Source organism: Vombatus ursinus, unplaced genomic scaffold, assembly GCF_900497805.2.
Source record: "Vombatus ursinus unplaced genomic scaffold, bare-nosed wombat genome assembly UNPS02014781.1, whole genome shotgun sequence".
In the NCBI taxonomy this organism is placed as follows: Eukaryota; Metazoa; Chordata; class Mammalia; order Diprotodontia; family Vombatidae; genus Vombatus; species Vombatus ursinus.
The window spans coordinates 32649462-32672801 of NW_020954559.1; the positions used below are offsets into that span (position 1 = coordinate 32649462).

At 34.4% G+C, this 23340-nt stretch overlaps 1 protein-coding gene across 1 annotated transcript in view; it reads left to right on the top strand.

Annotated features, from left to right (window-relative positions):
* LOC114046106 (unconventional myosin-XVI-like) overlaps positions 1 to 23340 on the top strand; it is a 682808-nt gene that overhangs the window by 378979 nt on the left and 280489 nt on the right. Inside the window, exon 21 of the mRNA XM_027866360.1 lies at positions 23006 to 23078. Coding sequence (XP_027722161.1) covers positions 23006 to 23078 — 73 coding nt within the window. The remainder of the gene's footprint in view (positions 1 to 23005; positions 23079 to 23340) is intronic.

Below are 23340 nucleotides of genomic sequence, written 5' to 3' on the forward strand. Positions count from 1 at the left end.
TATCTATCTATCTATCTATCTATCTATCTATCTATCTATCTATCTATATATATATATATATATATCCACACACATATATACATATATGAATATGAACCTGTTTATATAGAGAGATCTAGCTGTATATAATTATATAGAGATTATATAGAGAAATATTTGTTGAGAGACAATCTGTGTCTCTCTATATACATATCATGTATATGATAGATAGATTAGCTATTTGCAGAGATATAGTCTATCTATATCTCTGCAAATTAGTGAATCCATGAACGAGTATATATATATATATATATATATATATACACATATATATAGACACACATATATATATATATGTACACACACATATGTATAAATACATCTCTGTGCCTCAGTTTCCTCATCTTTAATACAACATGGTGGGGCTGGATCAGAGGTATTAAAAACTCAGTCAGTGGGCGACAACACTCCCATATGTGACCCAATATGTTGGGAAGTATTTCATAAAATAAATAATAATACAATAAAACATAGATAATATCAATTTGTGGTTTTCTAAGTTAAAAAAAGGCAGCTAGGCAGCAGAGTGGATAGAATACTGGTCCTGGAGTCAGGAGGATCTGAACTGTGTGTGATCCTGGGCAACGCACTTAACCATGTTTGCCTCAGTTTCCATATCTGTAAAATGAGCTGGAAGTGGAGATGGCAAACCACTCCAATATCTCTGCCAAGAAACCCTAAATTGGTTCATGAAGAGTCAGATACAACTTGAATGACTGAATAACAACAAGTTAATATACAGACCATACAAATCTGTTTCTATTTAAGTGTGACACCATTGGATTAAATGATTTCTAAATTTCCTTCCAATTCTATATGTATCTATACTCCTGTGATTCTATGATCCATTCCATCACAAATTTATTTACTGCATATGCATGAACCTGTTAGGCATTGTGATAGAAAGTTAAAAGCAGTCCCTGACCTCAAAAAGCTTACATTTTCCTAGGTGCGTAGAATATATATGTACATAATTTGGGGGAAAAGAAGAAAAAACTAATAATTATGAGGATGAGAAAAGGCTTCCCATTATAGATAACTTATAAACTGAGACCTGAAAGATGTTAGCAATTCTATAAAATGTAGGTAGGAAAGAAATACATTCTAGAAATGAGAGATAGTTTATGCAAAAGCATAGATGCAGAAGATAAAGTCTTAAATTTGGAAATAGGCTGTAGGTTATTTGGCTGGAATGCTGAGTGTGGGTACATAAACATGCAAGATGGCTATAGCAGGCAAAAGACAGATTGTGAAGGCCTTTAAAGTCCAGGCTGAATAGTTTGTGTTAATCCCAGAGGCAGTAGGAAGTCACTAGAGATTCTTTGGAGGGGAAGGAAGTGGTGACATGGTTAGACATGTGCCTTAGAAAAGGTGTTTTATTAGATGTGTAGAAGCCAGATGGGAGAGAAGAAAAATTCAAGCCAAGAGTCCAGTTAGGAATCTTCATAAAAGTCCAAGTGAGAAATGAAAATAAATATAAATATATAATATATAATGTAATACATATTATATAATATAATAAAAATGAGAAGGAAACAATCAGAGAAACAGAGTGAGCCTTCGGAGAGAACAATCATGAAAACTCAAGGAAGAGATAGTAAAAAGGGAGTAGACAAAAGTGTCAAATGTTTCATTATATCAAGAAAGATAAAGACAGAGAAAATGCCTTTGTATTTAGTAATTAAAATGCCTGTGGCCAACACCTGTGCTCACATGGACCAGGTTTAGTCTTAAGGATAACTGAAAAATAGTATCTCTGTCTCATAACATCCCTACTCAGTGTTTCCTTTGGGAAATCTCCAACTATAATAGCTCATGCCTATGTTTCTGCAGACATTAGAAAAAGATTCCCCGCATGCCAACATAAGCCATGAACGAACAATGATTTCTCAGGGTACTGAATATCATTTAACTTATAGAACATCCAAAAGATGATGATAATAATAGTAATAATAATGAGTACTTACATAGTGTTTTAAGGTTTTCAGGATGCTTTACAAATATTCCGTCTTAAAAAATCCATTAAAAATAGGTGAGAATCCTAAACAAACCCACTGAAAACTATAGCATTGTAATAGTTTTATACGTGGAAAATAGTAACTGTGATGAAATCTTCAAATATGGCCTCTCTACTCATAATATTTTTAAATTATCAGCATTGAAATGACAATAATTTTCATTATTTCTTTTGAGTCAAAATTTAGTATTGGACAGATTAGCACTGATACAAGTTCTATCTCCCCAATGAATAACATCTTCTTTTATAGGTTTTGTTCATTATGGCCAGACACAAAGTTATAGTCTTGCTAATTCTTTTCAGGAAAGCTTTTTAATGATTGCCAGGGTCATCTTTCCTGCAAAGAGCTGCCAGATTTAGAACAGGAAGCAAGAGGATCTTATGACCTTTAAATAGATTGTCTTGTTTCCTGACTGTGTTCAATTGCCCATCTCCCTCAGTTATGGCAGGTGTGAAGGCAGAAAATGGCACAATTGTCAGCTTCTTCTTTAGGTTTTCCTGGTAGATCACTTCTTATAGCCCCTTCATATGACCCTTTGCAGGTCTTAAATGTATAGGGTCAGAACTTCCTTTTAGGAACAAACCTCATGAGAGATTTCTCTGCCACTGAAAGAGAATTTTCCATAGTCCTAATTTTGTATGGTTCTTCAACTTCCTTTTTGCCCCCTACCCTTTCTTTTATGTCTTTAAAGATTTTTTTTTTACTTTGTGTTATGGAAGTTTTTTACCTTAAATTCTATTTTTAAATTTCTAGTCATTGAGTTACTATTTAATATTAACAACTTTGGTAATATTAGTTTAGAGGAAAAGTTAAAACAATAAACAAAAAGTCTTCCCCCCTCAAAAACAAAACAAAACAAAACAACTTTTAAGCTTTCCTTTACTCTGAAGAGTAAGAATTACACCTGATTTTCTTGAGGAGTATGATATACCAAAGGAACATTGGATGCAGGGCCAGCTTTGGAGCTGGAAAAACCCAAGTTAGAGTGCTGACTGACACATTTAAGCTGTCAGAATCCTGAGGAACTCTAGACTTTTAAGTTACAGGTGAGTTACAGATCAGCATTGGTGGAGGGAGTCTGCAGACCAGGAGCTACCCACATTGTTGAAATAGAACTAAATCAAACATTTTAAAATGAACCTGATTTGATTTCCTTTTGAATAAAAGCAGGACCAGTACTTGCCAATGAAATTTCAGATATGGAGATTTTACTTGTAGTTGTTCAACCATCATTTGAGACTATTCAAATATTGCATTGCTTTCGTGTATATAGGGTCAATGTTAGAATTAATTTAAAAAAAATTGTCAGATATCTTTAATTTTATGACTTTAACTGAGAGGTTATACATTTCAAAGTAAACTGAAATCTCCATATTTAAAATTCATCATCATCTTTAGTTTGTTATTTTAAATACCTAATACCATCTATCTGATAAGCAAAAACTCTAATAGATTCTTTCCTCAGAAATTATAGTTAAGAATTAGCCTTTTATGGAGAATATGTGAACTGCGTGCCCAAAAGATCTTTGTTGGCATTGACCATTAGGGTTCTCATATTTCAGACAAATTATCCACTCCTTATGGAAAGCAAATTTGAAAAGTGAAATGTGGCATAATAGATGGACTTCAGACCACAGCTACAATATGTATAATAGTCAAAGTAATGAGAGGTGAATCCTAATGGAAGGGATCTTCAGTATGTAAGAAATGATGGAATGAAAGGCAGTTAGAAGCCTACTTTGAATTACACAGATAGATGGGAGTTGGTGTATCACTTAAGTGAGTAGAACCAAAATATAATGTCTAATTAATCAAGAGTAGCCATGTTAATTGTAAATGACTTTCCTTATTAATAAATTTTGAGCATACTAATTTTATCTCATAAGAAGATACTTCTTCCTTTGTTACTGAACTATAATTTTATATTTTACTTCTTCATTGCTTTGGGCTACTCTCTGATATAGGTACTCAGCTTTTAAAAAAAAATAACTATTAGTCAATATTCCTTGCACTAAAGTTCAACCCCAGTGTTATCTCAATGCCTGTGGTTTCAGAGGCTTTACCAATAGAACTCTTACCCTCTCAGGGCTGATTTGAAGGCTTTAAGTGAAAAGGCTGGTGAACAGACTGTGTCTTAGGCCAAAAGTCTAATTTAACTAAACATAGAGAGGCTTATCACCAGAAGGTTGACTACCAAGTAATGAGAGGGTTTTGTAACATGTCATGAAAGACCATCTATTAAAGTATGAATAGGTGTTGTTGAGTTATTTCAGTCATGTCCAACTCTTCATGACCCTATTTGAGGTTTTCTTGGCAAAAATACTGGAGTGGTTTGCCATTTCTTTCTCAAGCTCATTTTACAGATGAGGAAACTGAGGCAAACAGGGTTAAATGACTTGCCCAGGGTTCCATAACTAGTAAGGATCTGAGGCAAGATTTGAATTCAGGAAGATGAGTCTTCCTGACATCAGACCCAGAACTCTGTCCACCATGCCACTTAGCTGCCTCAGGAATAGGAACTCCCATAGGGAAAAAAAAAATCACAGACCTTTTTAAGTGAGTTAGTTGACAAAGTAGACACAGTATACAACTTGGATTCAGGGATACCTGAATTCAGATCCTACCTTAGACACTTATTAGTTCCATGGCCATGGACAGTTCACTTAACCTGTCTGAGCCTCATTTTTCTCATCTCTAAAAGGAGAATATTCTAATTGATGTCATCTAAGCTGTCATATTCTGCCTCTAAATATATGATTCAATAAAAGCATTATACTAATGGCCTTTTAATTTTATTTACAAATCAGAGACAAAATGGTCATAATAATATCCAATAACTTAAAAAATGTTCAAACACAAGTATTAATGCCATAGTACTATTTAAGATTTATATACTTGGTTTATATAGTTATACAAGTGCTTATTATCAGGTAATTAAACTTTCTTCCTTCTATCCCTTTACCCCTTTATGTGTTCATACTGGCATATGTTAATATAGATTTTAGAAAAGAGGGAGGGAACTAGGGACATCCAGTACAACATCATGTTGTACTTAGATAACATATTGATATATTATGGGACTGGGAAGCATAAGAACACACTGGTGCTAATCTGAAGAGGGCTGAGGAGAGGACAGGAGAATTCTTAGGGTCATTAATTTAGATAAGGGAATTCTAAGGTAATCTGATACAATCTGCTTATTATGCAGTTAAGGAAACAAAAATCCAGAGAGGTTAAGTAATTTTTCAGTGTCATACGGTAAATGGCAAAGATATAGTTTGAACCCAGGACATCTTAATCTGAATCCCATGCCTTTTGCACTGTACCATACTTCCTCACGTGCTCTCCTTCTCTATTATAGGATGGGTGGATGTGGGCAATGATTGGCTGTATTTGCATTTACAATGAAGCATTTGGAATTTTCAAAGAGGAGGGAAATTGTGGGCTCTGAGTATAGAGATGAATTCAGAAGTTTGCCTTAGTGAAGAAAGAGAGTAGATCAGTGAAATTCATTATAGTTAAAATTTGAGGAGAATAATAGAGAAGAGACATCCATAGTGCCTACTTTAGAGTTTTTTCTTGTACCAACTCTGTGGCGCATGAGAGCTGCTTATGAATGTCATTGTTCATTGCTTGTGTAGTTTTCCACATCCACATCCATCCACAACCCACCCACAGCATATGCCAGAAGTGGAAGCAGACCATGATAGAAACTGCAGTCAGATCCAGTCTGGCACTACTTTGCTAAATTTTATCAGTTAAGCTTCTGGTTTCCCATCATCAGGGAAGGTTGCTTGGAGGCACTTAGCGATGTAGCATTAGACCAGAATTAAGCATGTGGAGTCCCACAGGAATATTGTGTAAGAGGGAAAGGGGAAAGGGAACTTTTTTTAGAATGTTAAGCAATGTTCCCTATGTTGACAATGAAGAAGATATGTAATATATGCAATTAAATTGAATAATAATAATGATGGTGGTGGTAATAATAATAATAAATAAATAAAACATATATGCCAGGCAGTGTATCTTAGTAGACAGAGAGCTATCTTTGGAATCAGAAAGGTCTGGATTCAAATTTTACTTCTGACATATACTGGTTATGTTGCCCTGGGTAAAGTCATTTTACCTCAAAGTATCCCCAGGAAATTCTTGAAGAAAACAGGACAAGAAGACCTTGGTTCAATTCTCATCTGAGACAATTACTGGTTGTGTGACATTGGACAACTCATTTAACCGCTCTGGTCCTCAGTTTCCTTATCTATAAAATAGTATGAGGTTGGACTGGATAATCTCTAAGGTCCCTTCCAGCTCAAAATGTACGACCTAGATCTCTCCCTCTTTGGTAGATAGTTATTTCTATAGGATGCGTCCATAGGATCGGGGTTGGAAGGAGCCGTCCAATCAAAACCTTCATTGAAAAATGAAAAGCTGAGGCACCGAGTGGAAGGAAGGAAGGAAGGAAGGAAGGAAGGAAGGAAGGAAGGAAGGAAGGAAGGAAGGAAGGAAATAAGTATTTAGTAAGAACTACTATGTTCCAGGCACTGTCCTAACTACTTTACAAATACCATCTCATTTATTATGAGGTAAATTTACAAACGTAGGGCCACATAGATAATTAAGTGTCTCAATTGAGACTTAAACCCAGATACTCTAGGGCAGCCAGATGGTGCAGTGGATAGAGTTCTGCACCTGGAGTCCAGAAGACTCATCTCAACGAGTTCAAATCTAGCCTCAGATGCTTACAACTGTGTGACCCTGGGCAAGTCACTTCACCCTGTTTGCCTCAGTTTCTTTATCTGTAAAATGAGCTGGAGAAGGAAATGGCAAGCCACTCCAGTATCTTTTCCAAGAAAACCTCAAATAGGGTCACAAAGAATCAGAAATGGCTGAACAACAAATTCCTGACTTCAGGCCTGCGATCTTATCCACTGCACTATGCTATCTTCCTCACTATGGCCTACAAAATTCATCACCTATTGGTCAACCTTCTGTTTATGATTCTTTTTGAATTCAGTTGGGAGAAGCAGCTTGGTGTCATGGCATGAATGCTGAACTCGGAGGCAAGGTGTTTCAGTTCTAATCCTATGCAGATGCTACTAGCTGAGTCATGATTGTCAAATCACTTCAGTGATCAGATATTCGGTTTCTTCACCTGTAAAAATGAGCCTAGTATTAATTACCCTACTTACCTCAAAGGATTGGTATGAATATAACTCTTGATAACCCTTAGGACGTTATATTGATGCAAGCTATTAGTATTCCTTTGATGAGAAAAAATACAGAATGTTCTGCCGGTAGCCTGTACAGCTTCATAGGAAATATTAGCAACATTTACTCTACTGAGGTAGGTTTTAAAAACCTACCTTTAGGGTCACCACTACGATGAAATATCAGAGTGAGATTATATTGGAGACTGTGAGTGATAAATGGAAATGAATTTGTGTGTAGGGAAGGAAGAAAGTCAGCAGAGAGGGAAGAAAGGAGGAAGAAAAGCACGGAGGAAAAGGAGGGAAGGGAGATAAAGAAAGCAAAGACAGGGAGAGGGGAAGAGAGAAAGGGAGATGAGAGAAGGGTAGAGAGAAAAGAGAGATAAAAGGGGATGAAGAGAAACAGGAGAGGAGAGAGGGGGAAGAAGAATTAGAATGATAAAAGAGAGATAAGAAGGAAGAGAATGAGAGAGATGAAGAGAGGGAGAAAAAAGGCAGGAGAGAGAAGAGAGAAAAAGAGTGATAAGGATGAAGGAGAGAGATGACGAAGGGGAGAAATAAGGAAAGAGACAGAGAGGAGAGAAATATGAAAGAGAGAAAGAGGTATACAGAGATAGAGATAAGGAGAGAGAGAGAGAGAGAGAGAGAGACAGAGAGAGAGAGACAGAGACAGAGACAGAGACAGAGAGAGACAGAGAGAGATTTTGTAATTACTAAAATTGAAACCACTTGGAAAAGTTTTCAATGCATTTATTTAATGACTCCTGAGATGTATTAATCAATGGTAATTTTAATATTAAAGCTTGCACAGGAAAAGCTATTTATAATTGTGCACATGGACTAGATTACTGTCTGCCAACATGTATTCTACATGGAATAGGCTTTGATTGGCATAGGGGTTGAGGTTGTACTCACTTGCATAAGTTTTTTCAAGTTCCTTCTATCAGTTTTTTTAAACTTAATTTATTCAGGAATCATTTTGACTTATGAATAAAAGTATTTTTAAAAATATAATAGTGCAAGAAGCATGATAAATTGACAGCTATACTCAGGATGTGAGAAATTCTTGTTTTTAATCCACCACATGCTAAAATAAATCGAGGAATCATGGCATTTTAATACTAAAGGGAACCATAGAAATCACATAATGCAATTCACTGTATAGATGAAAATTCTGAAGACCAATTTTTTTTTGTTATTGTTCTTATAGATTAAAATGACACTAACCTACCTATTATTTTCCAATGGCATAATGGATTTTGACTATTTCGTCCATGCTCTTGCTTCCATCCTTTGCAATACTCTAAGCTCTTCCCTCCCCAGACTGTGATTAGTTGCATGTCTTATAACATTTGAGCTGGCTGTAGTAGGTATGTCATAGCCTGGAGTCATAGAACAGAGGAAAGTGAAATGTTTTATATAAGGATGGAGTCATATATAAGGATGGACTATCCATAAAAGCACTGAGTTGAACAAGGAAAACCTGTGATTGGGTAGGATGCACTACCTCACTACTCAAACAAATTCATTCAAAACTTTTCCTAATAGTTTCAGTTTTGGAAATTAACCCCCCCCCCCACACACACACACTCTGTCTCTGTCTCTCTGTCTCTCTCTGTTTCTGTCTCTCTTTCTGTATCTGTTTCTCTGTCTCTATCTGTCTCTTCATTTGACCATTTAGCACTAAAAAAGTATCAGACAGTTACATTATGAATGGCCAAGATACTGGATTAGCATAATGGGCAAGAGTGCATTTATATTGTAGGGAAATGGAACTATATAGTAGAGTGTAGTAATAAAAATGTGGACACCAGCAATTTACTTGAGAGAATTTGGGCAAAGAAATGCCAAGAAGTAGCTGAAAACATTGAAAATGGAAATGTTATGAGCTTCCAATTAAAACACATATACACACACACAAACATACATAAACACAAAATAAGGGACATTATCATTTCACTGAATTCAAAAATATCTTCCTCTTACCCACTGAAATAAAAGAGGGGAAAAATTTAACAAACTATTCCTGCATCCTTTGACATCTCTTACGGACCTGTCTTATCCTAAAGCTTTTGGGGATCAGTATTCTTTGAATCTTTTAGGCCCTTGCCATTAGGGTATCTGGGCAGTGGAACCCCACCAAATAAATACATAATTTTCCTAGAGAGAGATTAGGAATGTGTAGGGGAAATTTAATGAGAACCATGAAGCACACAAATTATCAGGAGGAATTCCTGGCTCAGTACAAATATATCAAACTAGACCCTTTTATTATTAAAATAGGGTTTTAACAGCCATAAAAATATGAGACATACAAATATTTGTTAAAGGAAAATTGAGATTAGATACCAATTGGTACTTACATGTGGTTCCACCAAAGCTTCTTGTTGTCTAAAAAGAGTGTAAGTGCTTAGCAGTGCTTCTTTGAGCGTATACAGAAGGAAAGAGGGCATAGAGAAGACTTTGCTATCCCGTTGAATGAAAAGAAAAGAGAAGCAGGGCACAGAGAGAAGAGCTAAAAAGATTCTGCTTTCCTGGATGCTAGATAAAAAAAGGTAATGAGTTCTATCTCTTCCATCTACCTGGAAAAGAAAAGAATAAGCAAAGTCAAGAGAAAAACCTAAACACACCTGTGTCTTGGAGGTTTATGTGCTACTTTCAGTTTAGCCAAGTCATATGTCCTTTCTTGGTTCCTCAACTTCTACTCCATTGTAAAGTATTCTCTTATCACCCCAATTCTTAGTGCTTCCAGATTAATTATTATCTCTGATTTTTTGAAAAATGAAGTCAATTGGGAATCAAGAGTATCTTTCCCTACTTATAATAGAAAGCTGCTGTAATAATCAATGACTGAAATGGAGACCAATTTTGCTTTAGTCTCACTATCCGTGTTCTAACCAAGTAAAGGAAAGATGGATTATTTTGTATCTCCCTCTCCCCTCCACCCTTGCAAACAGTTATAAGGTAGTTGGATATAATTTTTTAAAATTTAAAATAGCTGAACATAGATAGGTCTTCCAACCTGTTTCTTGATCACCACTATAATAAATCACTAAAATGCAGTTCACAGTTATTATTGAAATAATCATAGAAAAAATAAGTTGGAATAGGTTGAGAGCCCTACCTATATTTTTAGTGTGAGTGATTCTCCCCAACTCAGTTCTATTTAAGTAGAGCTGAATAATTTGAGGAAGGAAGGAAATAGGTAGATGTCACACTAACAGATTCAAAATAGAACATTGTACAAGGAAGCATAATGAAATAGAAGCAATCTACTTAATGATTTGTTATTTCAACTGAGATCTGGCCACAGAGGTAATTACAGTCTAATACAGTTCCACTCTAAAAAAAAATGTATTCATTATCTAGTTTCTAAATGCCTACCATGTGATTATAGGAGAAAATAATCTTTTTGCAAGTCAAGATCTATTGTTCTAGAAATCCAGAAATATTTGGATCAGCATATTTGCAACAGATTAATTTGCAAAAGTCTACTGTGCTAGCAGTGGGGAATAGCTTAGACTTATGTCAAAACTGATGATTCACTATCTGATCTGGGCAGGAAAAAGAAAGTATCCAATGATGAATCTTGAACCCTAACTATGAAAGTGGATAAAAGCTGGGCCAGCATCTGATGATACTTTCCTGAATAATAGCTTCCAAATCAATGTAGTGGAGATACAGTAATGAAAATGTAATGAGAAATTTATATTCATCTTCAGGAAAATTACATTCCTTCATTAGGAAATACTTGCTATTCTTTTGTAATTAGGGAGTCAAAAATGTTTTCTATTAAACACACAAGACTCATAGCCCTGAATATCTATATGTTAACTGGTTTTTATTTGTTTGTTTGTTTTTGTTAAGAGCTTTTTTGCCTGTGGATTTGTCAGTTATATGTATTGTTGGATGTTTGTCTCAGAACAGAGAATGGGAAATTGACCTCCTTGGTTTTGAGGTTCTAACATGGGAGGAAAATAATGTTAAAAACATTTAGAACTCAGGATTCTCTTTCTTAATTGTGTCTCACATGTTAGGTTTCACTGAGAATCCCATTGGCAAAAAAATCATTTTTTTTCTGTAGAAGACTGCCATCCAAGCTAATCAGTGTTGTTTGTGAATATGTAGGATCATAGAGGTACACATTTAGAACTAAAAAGGACTTTCTAGTCATCTGCTTCTCTTCACCACATCCCCCATCTTTGTTTATGGCTAGAGTAGCTCAGGTCCAGAGTTTAGATGACTTGTCCAAGGTCACATTGTTAGTAAGAGGCATATTTGCTTATTTTCTGGATTTCTACAACTTGTTTACAATTAGAAATGAAGTCTTTGCTACTGTATGAATTTTTTATATTTTGAAAATTTTATATCTCCTCCATTTGTGCCTTCCTTCTGTGATTAAAAGGATTTGGACACTAAAAATTGCATGTAAACCCACATATACGAAGATACGAAGTTACCTAAAGACCTATAGAGTTATTTTAAACAAGTGAAAATGTGCTGGGGGGATGATTTGCATAAATAACAGGTCTTTTGCTATGACTGATTATAAGCAAAACGTCTGAATAAGGGGGAAAGGGAGCAGATAGCATTACTTTGCAAAATGCTTGTTGTCAGTGACCTGAAGATGGGGCTAATGACAATCCATTTTATATTTTCACTGCAGACAAGCCAACAAGGTTACCTTAGGGATGGTGATTTTTATCTTTTTGTCAGGATATTTACTTAATTTCTTACCAAAACATTTATTTAAAATTTCATTTATTTCACCTAATAATGTGTAATTTCCTTTTTAAACGGATTTCAAATTCATAGGAAGTGTGATTTCTTTTGACCCAAGAATAATCATATATCTTGATTAATAAAACTATAGTGTGGTTAATTATGCATAGTCTGAATTCATAACATTTGATGCATGTCACTCTAGTCATTATCAAAGTGTGTTCTGGGGGCTATGGGTGGTTTTTGAGATTCCTTGGATGTTCTAAATTTGGTACAAAGTTTGTCTTGCAAAAGTATGCTTTTTAAAAAAAACATTTCTACTTCAAATTTGAATCTATATTAAATAACTTCATTGTTAACTATTCATTAAAGTAAATCATAAGATTACATACTTTGAGTGGAAGAGACCTCAGGGAACATCTAGTTTCAAATGATTTTGCAGATGAGGGAATAATATAAGCAACTTGTCCAAAGTTATACAGCTACTAAGTACCACCAACTTCATTTCCTTAGACCTAGATCTATGGAAGAAGGAAATACATCATCTCCTGAACCTCTCCCCCACCAAATAACTTATTGATTGATGCCAAAGCAAACATTACCTTTTAAATCCTCAAGGTTTTCTACTGAAGGACTTAAGCTGTTGATCTCTTAATTATTTACTTAATAGTCTTGGCTAGAGCTATTAATGACTTCATGAAGATTTCATAATGAAAATAATTTTTATTGTTGTTCGTGTTATTTTTGGTGGGAAGGAGGAGAATAAGGCATTTTTCCTACTCAATTAGAGATATCCAATACTATTAAGCTAATTTCCATAATTAGTTATTTATCTAAATATAGCTGTCCCCATAATGGGTTTTCCTTAGGTAGGCTAAAAGAGCATTACTGTTGTTTTGTTTTGCTTTGTTTTGTTTTCCTAAATAAAGATCACATTAATTCTGTGAGCCTGAACAGACTTTGACAGAGTTCATGATGTAAAACATGAATTTTTATGCTATCCTAATACTTATAGGCATTTACATGCACACACACATACATATATACACACACATAAATGTACACATATATGTGCACATATTTTATCCATTTTAAAAGTTCTCCTGGTTTCCCCTCCAATTTGATCCTTCTTTCAATCTCTAATGTCACTTTAGATATTAGTGTCTCTTCTATAATATTTCTAAATGATGCAAAAGATTACAAAAATGATAAAAACAATGACAAATATAAGATGGTCACAAATAGGATGGACTTTAAATAGCTCCATTACTTTTTTCCCTGCTATATACTTCAACCTTGGTACTATTATACCTCAAGTTATGATAAATTCAAATACATAAAATTAACTTCAAATCTTTTTTTTTTTTTAAACAATTCATTGGAATGCATTCGAAGGGCTCCTGGGGTATTCTAGAATATAGTACTGATGATTTGACAGTCTTATTTTCTTTACCTGAGCAAGATCATAAATTGTGTTCTAGACCAATTTCAATTTGTTTTTACTCACTTAAAAGCAGATTCCTCTTAAGCTTATTGACAATTCATTCTTTTGACTTTTTGACTTCTGACTTTGCGCAGCTTGTTTTTGCAGCACTTGTTGGCAAAGAGCTGATTCCTGTAGTATCTTAGGGAACTGTGTTTTCCAGTGGAAAGAGTGGTGGATTTAGAATCAGAGGATGTCAGATCAGAGTTCAAATCTCAGCTCCCCCACTTATTTGCTGTCCAATCATAGCCTAGTCATTCATATGGATCTAATTGCACTTAACTATCAAATAAGATGGTTGGATGCAATGGCCTTTGACGTCTCTTCCAGCTCTAAATCAATTACGTTACTATGGCTGCACACTTGTACTTTCCCTATAGCTCTCTAAGGGGAAAAAAAAAAGAATTTTTTTTTTAAATTTGAGGACTCAAATATATAGTTGATATAGTATGTATCAAAGTAATTATTTTTAAATTCTTTATGAAATTAAGATTATCAAAGTTTAAAGCTACAGGGGACCCAAAGTATTTTTTTTATTTCACTCACCTCCTTGAATTTACTGATGAAGAAGCTGAGTCCCGAAGAAGCTGAATTATTGGCCCTATAGCAGAGACTTTATGTATAAATGAAATATATACATAATCCATAGCCTTTTTGTAGTCATTAATTCCAATCTTAATCTCTTCAAAGTCCTTTATCTTAGATGCTAATAAGAATTTACATTCTTCTATCTTCTTTTCATTGCCTGTGTAGATTATAACAGATATCCCCCCCAAAAGAAGTGCAGTTTTCAGCTTTAATAGCTTACATCTGCATTAAGACTTTTAGAATACTCTATATATCCAAAGTGTCTCAGCATGAAACAAAGATGAGAAAAAAGGGCTTAGAAACTGAGAGCGCCAGTAGACAAGTAATTGGCTTGACTACATAGCATTTGTTTAAATCATAATGAAAGTCACAATTTATTCTTAATCACCAAAATTCTGTATCTGAATCTCTGAGTCATGAGATGCCAAAAGCAAAAACTTGCTGATATAATTAGTTGCTGATGTACTTACTTTCTCCTAAGTCGATGCTGTGTTAGGTCATGTACATAACTCCTTTCACTGTTTTAGTGTATCTGTTATGTTTCCATGGCTATGTAGAACACATTTTTGAAGATACAGAGAACTGAACTAGTTAGTTCTTTTCACTTCCATCAACTGCAATAGTGGCCCATTATAAGTGAGGGCTTGGCAATCATCCTCCTTTAACTAAGCTATTGAGAGGGCTAATACCCTTTTATTGACCTTGAAACTTCTTGGACTTTTAAAAATTACTGAATTCAATTGAATACAATGATTTTTCAGAAAAAAAAAACAAATAAAAAGGATACCTCTTCATATGCTTCCTTTCTCTTCATTGTTTAACCCATATATAGGCAGATTGGATTGACATAAACAGCTAGAATAACCTTACATTTCTAAGCAATTTTTAAACTTTGCACTGGGCTAACCATAATACCATGACACTCTAGTTCTCGAAAAATAGTGCTCATACCTGTTAACTTGTGCCGCTTAGATTTTTCAATCAAATATATATTAAGCCTACTATAAATCTGGACTAATTAAACTGAAGAAGTATTTATTATAAATTATGTTTTTCAATTTTTATTGATATATTTTAGTGACCTTAATTTCCCAATATCTCACTATCTTTTTTCTGACCCTGGGAGCCATACCTTATAACAAAGAATAAAAACAAATAGGGCAAAAAATCATCTCGGTAAAACTAACAAATCCATAAGTCCAAAGTTATATTCAATATTCTACATCTATATTCCTCACCTCTTCAAAGAGGAGAGGGAGGCAGAGTCTCATTCTCTTTTTTTTGGGGGGGGGACAAGTTTAGGGATTATAATTTCAAAGCTTTCAGTTTAATTTTTTTTTGTTTGGCTGTGTATATTTCATATGAAGGTTGTTTTTTTTTTTTCTCTCTCATTTTCTTTCAGTTTTTCCCAATGCTAAAGGGTAAGCAAGAAAATAAATGCCTGTTAATTGAAAAAAAATTTAAATTGAATTAAAAACAATTCTTCATCATAGCATCACACTTTATCTCATTGGATATTAAGTAAACTTTTTGTGAATAGTATAGTTTTCCAAGTAGAAGTTTGAAAGGGGCAGCTAGGTGGTGCAGTGGATAGAGCACCAACCTTGGAGTCAGGAGGACCTGAGTTCAAATCTGACCTCAGACCAAACATTACTTACTAGCTGTATGACCCTGGGCAAGTCACTTAACCCCAATTGCCTAAAAATTAAAAAAAAAAAAGCCAAGTAGAGGCTTGAGTTTTTAATAGAGTTTATATCAGGCATGTTCCCAGGCCATTATTTTTCTACAACTCTGATAATTTTATTAATCTTTTATACCATGTGTTGTGGTATAGTCATGTTGTAATATTCTACCTTATTTTAGGAATTTCTGCAATTCAGACACATTCAATATAGTTATCAGATTTCCTTATTCTCTCAATGGGGACAAGGCTTTCAAACTCCTGGAAATTAAAAAAAATTACCCCAAACATTTCTTATGAGTAATTTCTAGTCCAAAAAAATACCCATGTCTTATAAGGTCACCTCAACTGCAGACTATGCTTTTGGTGTAGCCTTGGAAGAAAAAATTGATTCCACCAATAAAAATTACCTTTCCTCAAAATTCAATATCATAAACTTTGTCTTTCCCCCATTTTTTTTTCTTCATGGCAATGAAGAGTAGGTTTTTTCTAAAATCATCTTCTTTCTCTTCTATCTTTAAGAAACCTTTGCTACAATGTATAGGAATCAGTAATTAACCCTCTAGATGCCAGGTCCTTTTGAACATCTTTGCTTCTTTTCTTAGAACAAATTAGACTGTTTAGCAGCAATAATTTGTCAGTTCTTATTCTTTCTTTTCACTTTTTTCTGTTTTCATTACACTTCATTGCAACTGATCCTGTTTCATTATGGGCTTGACTGATCTTTGATATTACTCACACCAAAGAAGGCTACAATATGTCTAATAGTTATTGAAGTGTTCTTTTTAAGAAGTACAACTTTTTCGTGTTTCCTAAAAGTAATATCCATTCTTAACAACTACAGAATTAAAAATACAACAAAAGAGAATAATAAACATGTATGACACAAAATGCAGTATTCATCTTACAGAGAGCTAACTAAAGGTGGGGAAACATCATAATTCAGTTTTATTTGGATAAAGTCAGGCATTCCAATTCAGTTGACTGTCAATAGAAATGCAAATATGTGAACATCCACTATCACTAAATGAAACCCTATTAAAGTGATTGCTTTTCCCAAGCAATTTAAATTGAATGCCCTGAAGGGTTAAATTCAGAGATAATGATGATACATTCACTGTCCTCAAGGAGCTTACTCTCAAACTTGGCTTCTCATAGATCTCCACTGCTATCACTGTCCTTTTAAAATGAGACTTTCAATGAATCCCAGCTGCTTAGGGGTTCAAGCCAAGACAGATCTCTAGGGCATATTCCATCTGAATAGTGCAGGTATTGCTTCCCCAAACCAGGTTGACATTAAAATTACCTTGGCAGATGGGATTAAAATATGCTACTTTTAGCTATCTCCTCAGTCTCACATTTGCCACTTAGGAAATGATAGCCCAAATAAGATTCTGCAGTATACTAAACTTAGCAGCATATATGTAGCTCTCATCCTTTATTACATGATGTGTTGAATAACAATTAATCACTTGCTTTGTGATGAGAAGCATAAATCTGATGCAGACAGGCACAGCCACTGCATTTCCTCTAGAGATCTGAACTTGGGGAGATTTTAATTTTGCACAAGGCATTCATACCTAGGGTAATTTTTTCCTTGAATGTGTACTCTGGCAGCAGAACATCATTCCCCTGTATGACACAGGATATTGACAACTGAGTACTTTCCTCCTGCTTCTCTTTCTGATTCATATGTCCAGATGGTTGTTGAAGGGGTTGGGGGAGGGGGAGAAGATGAGATAGGGTTACCTCTGCCTTTTTTTTTTATTAGTAAGATGAAAGTCATAGGTCATAACAAAAACCCAGAAAGTTAAATTTAAGTTAAAAAAATAGATTCAAGGAGTTTTTATCCTGCTCTCATAGGGCAGCAGGTGGTGGCCTAATAAGTAAGGAAGCTGAAGTTAGACTCTGTGAGTCACAATCATAAGTGAAAAAGACTCTACTAATAGCATTAGCAACATTAGAAATAAAACTCACTCAGGGTTCTGAAGGCTTTGTTCAAATCTGCCTTTATATTATATCCAAGGACTTTGGGCTACTCAAACTTTTTTTTTTAATTTATTTATTTTTTGGTACTTACATCTTTCCAAATGTTACTTTGGTGTCCTTATATTTTACTAGAAACTATACCTCCTTCATTAAACTCTGCATAAAAGAAGCAGTCTGGTGTGAATTTCCCTGATCTATTAGATAGGTAGATAGATAGATAGACAGACAGACAGACAGACAGACAGACAGACAGACAGACAGATAGATAGATAGATAGATAGATAGATAGATAGATTGATTGATAGATAGATGATAGATAGATAGATAGATAGATAGATGATAGATAGCTAGCTAGCTAGCTAGATAGAACACCACAAACTTATAAGGATTAGAGATTCTAGTACCTTATTTAAAAAGAGTGACAGTACTTGTAAATCATTTATACAGCCTTTCATAATTAACAAAGGAGATTTTGCGGGCATTTTATTTGATTTGCCCCATTACTTAGAATACTTGCCCCATCATTCCTAGACCTAGACCTAGCCTCTGACCTAGACTCACTATTGCCTTAGAAGATGTCACCAAAGCCATATTGGCATAACTCAGTCATGTTGCGAGAACTCTTTCTTATGCAGTCATCTGCACAGTATAATTTTATTTCCTTTTCTTTTCATCAGTAACCCTTTTATTCTTTTGATTGTTTATTATTTACTGAGAAAAATTCTTACCAGTTGGAATTAACACGAATATTCTAAGAGTCATCTCTCTTGTGCTATCAGAGTTCTTTGTTCTTGCAAAGTTCAAGCAAGGTGCATTGGGATCGTAGCCTCATAGGATAATAGTCCCAGAGGTGGAAGTGACTTCAGAGGGCAAGGAGCCTAATGTCATCATGTTCCAAATGAGGAAACTTGGGTCCTAGAAGTGGGACCCCTTGATCCTAGTGCCCCATTTCACTTACACCTTCCTTCCTTCTTTTGTTCTTTTCTTCCTTCTTTTGTTCTTTCCTTCCTTCCCCCTTCCTTTCTTCCTTCCTTCCTTCCTCCTTCCTTCCTTCATTCCTTCTTTCTTTCTTCCTTCCTTCATTCCTTCTTTCTTCCTTCCTTCCTTCTTCCTTCCTTCCTTCTTTCTTCCTTCCTTCTTTCTTTCTTCCTTCCTTCTTTCTTTCTTCCTTCCTTCCTTCATTCCTTCTTCCTTCTTTCCTTTCTTCCTTCCTTCTTCCTTCTTTCCTTCCTTCTTCCTTCTTTCCTTCCTTCTTTCTTTCTTTCTTCCTTAATCCCTTCCTTCCTTCCTTCCTTTCTTCCTTTTTTTCCTTCCTTTCCTTCTTTCTTTCCTTTTTTTTTCTTTCTCTTTGCAGGTTAAGCTCATTGATCTCATCTATAGCTTTTCTGGCAATAATGCATATATGTATTTCAATGTCATTAATACTGCCTATGATGAATAGGTTGATATTGCCTAAGAAATAATGAAAATTAGTTATTAAAAAAACAAGTTATGATGTATGTCTTTGGACAAAAGGCAGCATTTATACAGCACTTCATATTTTTCTAAGTACTTTATAATATTTCATTTGATCCACACAAAACCCTAGTGGGTAAGTGTTATTATTATCCCCAATTTACAATTGAGAGACGTGAGAAAGAAAGAGGTTGTGTTCCTCAGGATCACACACCTAGTAAATACCTGACTTTAAATTTGAACTCAGATCGTACAGACTTCAGGCTCAGGCTCTATCTATTGCACCACAGAGCTGCTCAGGAGAGTGGCCAACACCATTTTCCACAGGATCCTAGACTGAGAACGACAGTGCCCAACAGACTTGTGAATCAAGTGACCAACTTGAAATAGAAATTGTTAATGTTTTTAATGTAAGTGCCATAAATTTAGATCTTTACTTCTAGGATGAAGCCAGAACCACTCGGGTACAAATAGAATCAGGTTGTTATTTTCTGGGTCAGGTGGTACACTTTTTCTGACACCAAGAGTAAAAAGCCATTCTATTTTGCTAACAAGCAAATGCTAATTAGAAATTTTTGTTAACTCTCAGGGAATCTCTCAGGAGAATTTTAAAGGAGAAAGTAGCCTGAAGCAGATTATCACATTATTAATAAAGTTAATTCTGCCTATAGGATTGAAGTCTAGATGACTAAAAGACCTCTGAACCTCCTTGCCAGAAATTGAATGTTAAGTTAAATGTCTGTATGATAACAGTCTAGATATCAATAAAAAGGAATGACAGTAATGCTGACTACTCAACAGACTGGGCATCCACTGGCTAAAAGTTTTTGTGACTGGCCTGCCAAGATTGCTGCTGTAGTAGCACAGAAAACATATTTCATTCAATCATAAATGATGAAACAGACAAAAAAAAGAATACATTATATGTATGCCAGCAGTTATAAACCCTGTCTTTAAAATTTTTTACATGCATTTTTTTTCCCTCTCCCAATGTAGTTTCTTTTTATCTTCTGTATTGGAGGGATGAGGGTTTTTTTTTTGTCATTACTAGTTGGGCCAAATTATTTTTTTTTTTTTTAGATTTTGCAGCCAACTACAGTTTTTAACCTAGGGATAAAGCCTCTAAGAGAAAAATCTCATGGTTCTCTCTTTCTCATTATCCATATGGATCTTGAGTCACTGAAATAATCTCTGGAGAATATTATGGAAGTACTAATTCATCATTCACTAGGTCTGCTGGATTCAATTTCACTCTCAATTCACCTTTTACAAATTTCCTTATTGTCAAATTAATAATTGTCTATGAAAAGAAATATATATTGATCTACAAAAAAGACTAAGAGGATAGCAGAAGAAATAATACATTTCTTTTTTGCAGTTAATTGTTTAAAGAAATGTTATTGAATTTAACAATGTAGTAATAAAATTGCCTTGTTTGCTTTGTCATTCCTATACTTCTTTTTGTTTTTCTGTCAATTTTTACAGATTATTTTTTTTTCAATTATCAACCATTATTTTTTTCTCCCTTCCATCTCTCCCACTAATTAGAAAGGAAGAAAGGAAAAAGGAAAGAAGGAAAGAAGGAAGACTGAACAAATCATAGCATAACATAAGCATAGTTAAGCAAAAAAAAAAAAATTCCACATTGGCCATGTCCAAAAGTGTGTTTCTTATTCTGCTTATTAGTCCATCATCTCTCTGTCATGGAGGTAGGCAATATTGTTCATTAATTCTCTGAAATCATGGCTGAGGTTTGATCAAAGTTCTTAAATCATTGAGAATTGTTAGTTTTTGCAAAATTAATATTATAATTTGTTCTTTTGATTCTGCTCACATCACTGTATCAGTTCATATATATTTTTTCACATCTTTTTAGATCTCCCTCTCTGTCTCTCTCTCTTTCTCTTTTTATTTCTTATTTCTCAATAGAATTCCATTATATTCATATATGCCGTAATTTGGTCAACCATTCCTCAATTGACCCATGGAACAGTTCTTTGCCACCGTAAACCTCTTTGCATTTTAAACCTGTTTTATTGATGCTCCTCTTTTTGTTTATCCATCACAAACTACAAACTCACCATCTTTGCCACAATCTCTGTCCTAACATACAGTTTTATGAATAAACAAATGACAACTTCAAACTGATAAAATACAAAAACTTTTTTTTAAGGACACCATAGTCTTCTTTACCATCTGTGCATTAACCTTATTTTGTAAGTGGCTGTGAGTGTGTTAGTATTTGGTGTATTTAAAAATTGGTGTTCTATGTTCTGCAAGTTCTTATAGGTTTAATTTTTTTTAACTTTGACTTCTTTAAAAATGTATTTTGTTTAAAAAATAGGTAGATTCACAGAAAGTCAGCTTTTAGCTAGTTCTTATTTTAAGAAAATCTTTATGTCTGCTGGAAAGTGTCAAGATTAACTTATAAAGGAAATATGTCAGAATTGTGGCAATGTCCAGATCTCAGAGAATGTGACTGAGGAAATAAAAAAAGAAACATGAATCATGAAGCAAGGGCTGACTACAAAGCTTCAATATTAGGAAAGGAAGTTTTTATTTTGAGTCAGAATAACCATGGAAGGAGGAGAACAAAGACTGTCATTGCTATATAGGAAGGGGGGGGGGGGACTTGGATCCAGGAAAATAAAGCACTAATTATAACAGAAATATTAAAGTTATCAGCACTTGATACACCAAAGAAAGTACCCCAAGAGCGTTATATTTAAAAAAATGAAAAATTATGACTCCAAAGCTGAAAAGAAGCTTAGAGAGCTTCTAATTAAGCCCTTTCATTTTACAGATAAGGAAACTGAGGTTGAAAAATATAATTTGCCCAAGGTTACATGGACAAACAAGTTAATGGCAGAGCCAGGACTAAAAGCCAGTTCCACTGACTCATTTCAACCACATGGTGCCACACTTCCCAGATTTTCTGAGAGAGTAAGAACAGAATGTATTCTTTTTAACAGGGCTTCACAAAAATGATATATTCATCAGATTGTATATTTTAATTGTTTTTATTTTGAAATTTTTATTTTTAATGGAAAATATTACATATAGACAAGCCTATAAAGCTAATCACACTGGTTGTTTAGCCTGTGAGGAGAAGGGGCAAAAGATAGAGATGGGGAAAAGGGGAAAACTTTGGGAAACAATGAACCTCTACCCCCTGAACCATAACTACATGATGCTGCTTCTAGCACCAATAAAATGTGTTTAAATTTTGTTCCAAAGTGTGATTCTTCATTATTCTCTTCATAGAGATATTTACTTATTCAGTTCACAGTGTTAGTAATAAGTTAATGAAAAAAAAAATCAAAGAGAGCAGCCAAGTGGATCTTGATTTATATTATTTATCATTTGTTGATGCCATAAAGGTATTCTGACCTATTAAACATAGAAAAGTCACCATTACTATCTGGTAGCAAATCCCTAACTTGACAGTAAAATTACCTTTAAAAAAAGTTCAATAAAAGAATGGGCTTAGCCAATTCCATCCTATTTCCATGACAAAAAATCACTGTTGTCTGTGCATTATATACCTATATCTATATCTATATATCTATATCTATATCCACATACATATATACATATATGTATGTGTATATATATATGTATACATGTTCATTTCACATTTTTGACTGTGTCTCTTAGAATTGACATTCCTTGAAAACAGAAAGTATATCTACCAATTTTTCTTTAGTGAAAATTCATGGTGTTATGATAAGTGGCTAAAGTAGAACTCATCAAAGGGGGAGAGGCAGAGGGTAGTAAAAGATTTTAAGAATTTATACTCATGCATTCAATTTTACTGTTTCAGTGTGCAGACATTGGAAATTGGAATACTGGACATCTTCGGCTTTGAGGAATTTCAAAGGAATGAATTTGAACAAGTAAGTAGCATTATTTGAAAGTCATATTCACCTTAATTTTTTTTTTTTAGGTAACTCAGTTTTGACCTTTTAGGGCCACAAAAGAGAGTCATATAATATTTGGATGAGAAAAAGAAATTAAAATAAGTAGTTTACTTTCTGCCAAGATGCCTTTTAAAAACTGCTGTTGTTATTACCACTATTATTAATACTACTACAGGAAGGGAGGGAGGGAGGAAGGAAGGAAGGAAGGAAGGAAAGAAGGAAGGAAGGAAGGAAGGAA